This window comes from Brassica napus, chromosome C5, assembly GCF_020379485.1.
Source record: "Brassica napus cultivar Da-Ae chromosome C5, Da-Ae, whole genome shotgun sequence".
In the NCBI taxonomy this organism is placed as follows: domain Eukaryota; kingdom Viridiplantae; phylum Streptophyta; class Magnoliopsida; order Brassicales; family Brassicaceae; genus Brassica; species Brassica napus.
Window position 1 is genome coordinate 51,019,666 of NC_063448.1, and position 8,643 is coordinate 51,028,308.

General features: G+C 36.7%; 2 protein-coding genes across 2 annotated transcripts; both read left to right on the top strand.

The window, feature by feature from the left end:
• Nucleotides 1–1,775: 1,775 nt before the first annotated feature.
• Nucleotides 1,776–3,521, top strand: LOC106435387 (endochitinase CH25). The gene is made up of 2 exons (XM_013876266.3): nucleotides 1,776–2,222; nucleotides 2,888–3,521. The coding sequence occupies exons 1-2, from the start codon at nucleotides 1,808–1,810 to the stop codon at nucleotides 3,439–3,441; spliced, it is 969 nt and encodes a 322-aa protein (XP_013731720.1). The 5' UTR covers nucleotides 1,776–1,807; the 3' UTR covers nucleotides 3,442–3,521.
• Nucleotides 3,522–4,034: 513 nt separating this feature from the next.
• LOC106435413 (cysteine proteinase inhibitor 6-like) lies at nucleotides 4,035–5,245 on the top strand. The gene is made up of 4 exons (XM_013876301.3): nucleotides 4,035–4,294; nucleotides 4,402–4,627; nucleotides 4,707–4,852; nucleotides 4,979–5,245. Exons 1-4 carry the CDS (start codon nucleotides 4,115–4,117, stop codon nucleotides 5,114–5,116), a joined length of 690 nt encoding a protein of 229 aa, XP_013731755.1. The 5' UTR covers nucleotides 4,035–4,114; the 3' UTR covers nucleotides 5,117–5,245.
• The last annotated feature ends 3,398 nt before the right edge of the window (nucleotides 5,246–8,643 follow it).

Sequence of the window (8,643 nt, forward strand, 5' to 3'; positions counted from 1 at the left end):
AGGAATCATAACGCACAAACCTTAAATGGTGTAAGCAATTCAATTGTTTCCATTGTATAACTTGATTACCTTTATAAAAATGTTTTAAAAACACATTTTAAACATAATTTTTTCTTTTATTTTTGAAATTATAACCGCATACAGCGTTTTGTTTTTAGTTTATACTGAATGGTTACATTATTAATGAAACACATGTGTTTAGCTTTGACCACCCTTAACATTCAGAACCATAGTAATGTAGATAAATTTATTTTTCAGGTTTTAGTTATTAAAATATCGAAAGCATAAATACATCTACTAATATTTTATCTATATAATATACATAAACTTACTTTTAACTAAAATTTAAATAAGTAATACTTGGGTAACAAAACTAATAATGCTAAAAATAATTTTATTATCTGGAACATTAATCTGATCACCGAAGAATCGAACCAAAAAAGAGATTCGGTTCAGGTTTGGATTATATCAATTATTCTTGCAGATCCTATAACTCTAGAACTAAAATCAAACCGAAATCAAACTGAAACCAAATCAAGGACCGAGTGGATATCAATTTTTTTTTTAATTTATATATTTATAAATATTAACAATATTTAGTTTTTAAAATAATCAAATAATTTAAAATAATATTTATAAATTGAATACCTAAAGCAATTACCAGAATACTTTTTTAATCTAAAAACATTTAAAATTATCTGAATTATCTAAAAAAATTAATCAAAAATGCGAAAAATCTAATATTTAATCCGTAAAAACTCAAATTTTCTGACTTTTAACATGAATTAACCAAAAAACTATAACCGAATCAAAACCAAATGGTATCCAAGATTATGTAGGATATTAGTCGGTTTCTAACTTTTTTAATTAAACCAAACCGAGTCTCAAATGAACTGAATTTTCTAAATATCCCAACTAGAGCAATTCTAATTTTTTAATAAAATATAATATTGACCATAAAATCTTAATAGTATAATATTACATTTCATATTTCAGATAAATACAATATATTTTAAAATATATATATATAAAGTTATATTAGTATCACTTATTTTGTTAGTTTCTAAAATATAAATATATTATATGTTTCTGGCAGTTATACTATTCATATAGTCACCATTCATATTTTGTTTTGAACCGTTTATTTAGATGAACCGCAGTTTTTCTCTTATACAAATCGCGGTTAAACCGCACCGCAGTATTCATTTCACTTTATCTGTATCGCTCAATCAGCCGTTACCATTCGGGAGACATTTTGGTTTTCAATAATTTGTAACACGACACGTACGTTGGAAAAACATTATAATAGAGAAAGTCATGATGAGTAGTTGGGGATTTTTCTAATGCTATGGATGAATATTAAACATTTGTATGGTTTGGTCTTGAGTCACTATAACATTAATTGGGAAATGCAACACGTTACCTTATGATCCATTCTCGAAATTTCAATTTTTTAAAAAGAAAAGTTGATCATGAACCGGCCGCCTCATATCCATAATTACTTTTTAAAACATTCATAATTAAAAACTTACGTACGCTATATATCCTTGACTATTCTTGCAACAACTTTTACGAAAGGGGAAAATATAAACACACAAATCTACCAGTACTGTTTATTGCACATATTCATTTTTTTTTGCTAAGTATTTATTGCACATATTCATACTCCACGGTCATATATCTAACTAGGGAAAATATAAATTTGATGTGATTTAATTTAATTTAACATTCATTGATTGATGTCTCCTGCATGTTGTACTATAAATACCTCTACTTGCCTAAAGATACCATAAAACTCAAAGCAAAAATGAAGTCTTGTCTACTTCTCTTTCTCATCTTCTCATTTCTTTTATCATTTTCCTTAGCCGAGCAATGTGGTCGACAAGCGGGAGGAGCTCTCTGCCCCAACGGTCTATGCTGCAGCGAGTTCGGATGGTGCGGTGACACCGAAGCTTACTGTAAGCAGCCTGGCTGCCAAAGCCAGTGCGGTGGTACTCCTCCTGGCCCCACCGGTGATCTTTCAGGCATCATTTCAAGATCTCAGTTCGACGACATGCTTAAACATAGAAATGATAATGCTTGTCCCGCTAGAGGTTTCTACACTTATGATGCCTTTATCAATGCCGCTAAGTCTTTCCCTGGCTTCGGCACCACCGGAGACACTGCCACAAGGAAGAAAGAAATCGCTGCCTTCTTTGGTCAGACTTCCCACGAGACCACCGGTAATAATTGATTATTTTCGTTTTTAACATAATTATTATTGTTTTATTTAGATGAAAAACAAAATCAAAATAACAATTAAAAATATAACAAAATAATTATAAAACAATGTAATTTTTACTTTTATAATTACCATTTTTTTTGCTTAAAATTTTACGAATATAAGAATTTTCCAAAATGACTTAATATAGAAATCTATCAAAATTGTACTTCCTCTGTTTCATAATAAGTGTCATTCTAGATTTTTTTTTTCTTGTTATAAAAAAAGTGTCACTTTACAATTCCAAAACAAATTATACTTATTTTCATCTTAAAATTAATTGCAAATTGTATTGGTTTTATAAATAATTTTATTTATCTCAAATACTATTTATCTGGAAAATGTAATTAATAACAACTTATATATATTTGCACTACTTTTGTGAAAAGTGTCAAAATGAAACTTATTCAGAAACGGAGGGAATATAATACAAAACGTAACACATAAGTTTTCAACGTACATTTTCCCAAATTAAAATTAAACACGTAATGAATACAAAATAAGAAGTGTAATAAATTTAACGTAATTAATAGATTAGACTTTTTTATAATTAACAAAAGTCTAATCTGTTACGCTATTAGACTTGTGACTTAATAAACTAATGAAATGGACGATTGCATGTTGAAGGTGGGTGGGCCACAGCACCAGACGGACCATATTCATGGGGATACTGTTTCAAACAAGAGCAGAACCCTTCTTCAAACTACTGTTCACCGAGTGCCGAATGGCCATGCGCATCTGGTAAAAGCTACTACGGAAGAGGACCAATGCAGCTATCATGGAACTACAACTACGGACAGTGTGGAAGAGCCATCGGATCTGACTTACTCAACAACCCTGACCTTGTCTCCAACGATCCAGTGATCGCTTTCAAAGCCGCGATTTGGTTTTGGATGACACCTCAGTCTCCAAAACCGTCGTGCCACGCCGTGATCGTCGGCCAGTGGCAGCCTTCGGATGCTGACCGTGCCGCTGGGAGAGTACCGGGTTACGGTGTGATTACGAATATTATTAACGGTGGTTTAGAGTGTGGACGCGGCCAAGACGCTAGAGTCGCGGATAGAATTGGATTTTACCAGAGGTACTGTAACATTCTTGGAGTTAATCCTGGAGGTAACCTTGATTGTTACAACCAAAGGTCCTTTGCTTCTGTTAACTTCTTCCTTGACGCTGCTATTTAATAAGGAGTGTTATGCAGCTTTGTATCCAAAAGCAATAAGGGATTAATATCAAACTAAATAAAACTCTTTGTCGTATCTTATTCTTAGCTCCACTCCTCATTTTTTGAAGCATGTACCAAATAACCTAAAGCTAATCTTTCTCTAATGAGATAAACCAAACTAACAAATCTTGTTTTGATCGTTCAACTAACTTAAAACTGAACTTTCTAATTACATTTTCGGATTTTGTTTATGAGAGTTGGAATGGACAAAGCAAGATATAATTCTATTACATTTACAAGTTTCAAAACAGTTCAAGCGAGTTTCGCATAACATGTCGCTATCTCCAAGCATCATTTCAAGTGTAAGCCTCGTAGTATAAAAATTTTGGCTACAATAACCGGTTTAGACCGAAGTAAACCAATCTAAAACTCCAATAGCCTCTATTTCTTAAACGTTACAAGACGAAAGTCAATTGACATTGAACCAAGTGTGAACACTATTAAAGAGAAAGCACTCTATTAAACCAAATGTTAGATGTAAACCAAAATTAAAACTAAACCGAAAGTAAACCAAAAACTTATTGGGCACATTTACTGCGGGGACACAGAGTCCAACGACCTGTAACCGCAGATGATTAATATCCGAAAATATCTAAAAAGATCAGAGCACCGAACCAAAATATAAAGTGAAGATGATGAAAAGCTGTTTCTCAATCTTCTTCTCCATCTTCGTCTCCTCTAGTGATTTAGGGTTCTGCAACGACGAAGACATGGCTTTACTCGGCGGCGTTCGCGATGTACCTGCTAATCAGAACAGCGGCGAGGTCGAGAGCCTCGCTCGTTTCGCCGTCGATGAGCATAACAAGAAAGAGGTTCATCTCTCTCTCTCTCTCTCTCGATTAGTGATCCAAATCGCGATTAGAGTAAATTGTCATAGTCTCGCTTAGTATGTGATCTGATCATTGAGTGACGATTGTAGAATTCGCTGCTGGAGTTTGCGAGGGTGGTGAAGGCGAAGGAACAAGTTGTGGCGGGAACGATGCATCATCTGACGCTTGAGATCGTCGAGGCTGGGAAGAAGAAGCTTTACGAAGCCAAAGTGTGGGTGAAGCCTTGGTTGAACTTCAAGGAGTTGCAGGAGTTCAAGCCTGCCTCTGATGCTGCCCCTTCTTCCATCACTCCCTCCGATCTTGGCTGCAAGAAAGGTATCAGTTTGAGATAATAAAGCTTCAGGGTGATTTATTATATTTTATTTATGAAAATTGGGCTTTTGTGGGGTCACAGGTGAACATGAATCTGGTTGGAGGGAAGTTCCAGGGGATGATCCAGAAGTGCAGCACGTTGCTGATCATGCTGTCAAGACCATTCAGCAGAGGTCTAACTCTTTGTTCCCTTATGAGCTTCAGGAGGTTGTTCATGCTAACGCGGAGGTACTATATGGCTTTGCTTTACTTTGATCGTATTCATAGCTTTAATATTATCCGCCATTGGTTTCAGTAAAGAAACTTGTTAGTCTCTGAATTCAACTTAGCAAAGCTTTAACCAACTATGGTCAGGTTACTGGTGAGGCTGCAAAGTTCAACATGCTTCTCAAGTTGAAGAGAGGAGGCAAGGAGGAAAAGTTCAAGGTGGAGGTTCACAAGAACCATGAAGGTGTTCTTCATCTCAACCACATGGAGCAACACCATGACTAATACCCCTGCTATGTTTATATGTAATCTTTGAGTGTTGTTTACTTACTCTCTGTAAGATATTTTAGCTTTCGGTGCAGACTATAAATTCTTAAATAACATATCCGGAGAAATAAATTAAGTCTTTCTAAATAGCGTAAAATCGTTGATTCATTTACAATAAACCGAAACAGGGCGAAGCTTTCGATAACAGAAGCATTTTCTAGATAAAACGCCAAGTGCTGCTACTCTATTTAATGTCCTACTGATGCTGCTTTACATCAGCCTTCTGCGTGATAATCTTCCTTGTCCTCGTCTATTCCTTTACCTAAACTTGCAAACTGTGCTGGATCTATTTTGCAAACTTAGCAACATCATGTTACCTCTTAAAACCAGAATATCAATAGTTTACAATATCTGAAACTAGAGAATATAAATATGCATTCAAGTGAACCCTTTTCCTGCTCTTTAGGCAGTGACGATGGTAACATGCAGAGGAAAGTCAAAAGATAAAAGGCTAACGAAATCTCTAACGCTTACAGGTGCAATGAGCTCACGGTTTGAGCTCCTCTTTCAAGGGTAATCTAATATGTACGATCGCAAAGTTCTTGCAAGAACAATTCCAAAGACTTTGCTGCAATAATAACAACTTTTGGCTGTGGTCACCCAACATGACATTGCCGAAAACTCATCACTGTCAAACAATGCCGCTCCAGGAGCAGAATCACCACCTTCTTTCCAAAACCTTGACCTCGGCTACTTCTCAGACTATCCTCTCAATACGGTCGAAAACCACACTGCCCCCTGATGATTGAGAAATTGAAGGAGTATTTCTACTTTAACAACACTTCCAAAGGATTGGACCAGCTTGAGTATTGTTATTTTTCAAACAGATCTCCATCAGGGCAGTGTTGTTTTCGACCGTACTGAGAGGATGGTCTGAGAAGTAGCCGAGGTCAAGGTTTTGGAAAGAAGGTGGTGATTCTGCTCATGGAGCGGCATTGTTCGACAGTGATGAGTTTTCGGCAGTGTCATGTTGGGTGACCACAGCCAAAGGTTGGATTGATTGAGGGGCTTTGTTGGTTTCTTCAAGTGACACGATGAAGTCATTTTGAGGGGAAGCCATGGCTTTGTGTTATTATGAGTTTGTATTTTCGCTTCACTGTGTAAGGTTTTATTTAATTTTTTTGGGATGGTTCTAACGAAGATCTCGTGTTTGATTATAGGGATTTGATTTAGGAATGATTTGATTCTAACGAAGACTAGTGTTTGATTATTGCATAATATAGGGATTTGATTTAGGAATGATTTGCTTTTTATTCACTTACTTGCTAACGTTGTGTTATTGAGTAAGGAATAATAATATTGCGTGCATTTATTTTTTTGTGTTATGAGTTTTTATTTCAGATATCAGTGTGTTGGGTTTTGACTTTTGAGTATTATAAACTTGTCCTAACCATTAGATTATTTCTTGAGGTGGTTGAATCCACTATTTTTATTGTTGTAGTTGTACTATTCTTAGATGACTTATATGTGAAGAGTTTAATGTTGGTCATGTTCTAGGAAAGTTTTCTTGATGTTCTTGTAGGATTTGAGTATTTTGTGGCGTTTTTTGAGTTTTATATTTTTGTATTGGTGTCATAGTTCTTTAATCATTGTGATGTTTTGCGCTTGAGCTATTTATAACAGACAAATATTTGTATTCGTTATGGTCTTTAGACTATTTGTTGGGTGGTTTTAAGAAAACTTTTTGGAGAATATTAAAAATGCATTCAAGCGAACCCTTTTCCTGCTCTTTAGGCAGTGACGATGGTAACATGCAGAGGAAAGTCAAAAGATAAACGGCTAAAGAAATCTAACGCTTACAGGTGCAATGAGCTGACGGTCTTGGCTCCTCTTTCAAGGGTTATCTCATATGTACGATCGCAAAGGTCTTGCGAGAACAATTCCAAAGACTTTGCTGCAATAATAATAGAACATGAAAAAGGTATAACAACCAAACAAATTGCTTTTACACTTATGTCAACAAGGACAAGAAAGAAGAAGTTGACTTACAAACTAATAAAGCTAACCAGAGAACTTGAGAGAAAGTAAAGATCTTTTCTGAAGTTTTATTAATCTCAAACTTGATTACAACTTTTGCTAGGGTTTTTCTATTTATAACAATCGAAAGAGCAATCTGGTGACCTCACAGCTGTCATCATGACAGCTCACTCATCTTCACCTCGGAGAGTATGAAATCGGTTGCGCAGAGGGAGGTGATTAGTTGTGAGGACCGTACTCGTATCTTGTATTCTTGTTCTGTTTTGACTCAGAGGATTTGTGACCGTTGAGAGTTGTTTGATCTTGGTATGTGGAGAGCCCAACTCGTTGTTGCTTTCTGATCCATTGGGCTTAATATCCCCGCGCAAACTCGAAGTGGGTGGAAACTCAACTCCGAGTTTGAACCGTAAGTGATAGAAGCTCTGTTGTGGTATAGACTTGGTGAACACGTCTGCAATCTGCTGAACCGCTGGGATGTGTTTGACGATCAGAGATCCATCTGCCACTTTCTCCCGAGCAAAGTGATAGTGTGTAGCGAAATGTTTGGACTTGCGATGAAGCACTGGGTTCGCAGTCAACTGCACCGCGGAGAGATTGTCGCAATAGACCTCTGCAGCAGTTTGATGCTTTACTCTCAATACTCTGTAACATCCCACTAATCCAAGATAGTTCAGCCGCTGTATCCGACAAGGTTATGTATTCCTCTTCAGTGTACGAACGAGCAACTGAGTCTTGTCTCTTAGCAGGCCATGAGATCAGATTTGATCCAAGGAATGTGCAGAATCCTCCAGTAGACCGTCTCGTATCTTGACATCCAGCCCAATCATTGTCACAGTAGGCTCTTAGCTGTGAGTCTGTATCTGACGTTAAGAAAAGTCCCATGTTGATGGTCCCTTTGAGGTATCTCAGAATTCGTTTGAGAAAGTTGAAGTCTGACACACAGTTGGCTCATGCATCTTCTAACACACTAGGTTCACAGAGAACTGAATGTCTGGTCTGGTCAATGTGAGGTATTGCAGTTTGCCTGCAAGGCTTTGGAAGTAAGTAGGGTTCGAGAATACTTCGTCTTGATGTGGAACTCTATCAAGTTGTAGAGGAAGTGGCGTCGGCATTGGAGCACAATCTAGCATGCTTGCAGCTTGCAACAGATCAGAAGCATACTTTTCTTGATTGAGAAAGAGGCCAGTGGGTGTGAAATGAGCTTGAATCCCAAGAAAGTAGCTCAGATGACCCATATCTTTCATTCTAAACTGCTTCTTAAGTGCATCAGGAAGTTGTTGAACCAATGCTTTGTGGTTTCCTGTCAGTACCATATCATCAACATACAGGAGCAAAAAGATCACATCCTTCTCCTTCTGATAGACGAACAATGAAGGGTCTTTAACATTGCAAGCAAAGCCAAACTCTAGCAGGTAAGAGCTGAATTTATCAAACCAGGCCCTTGGAGCCTGCTTGAGACCATAGATAGCTTTGCGAAGTAGGCAAACATATTCCGGATGAGCTTTATC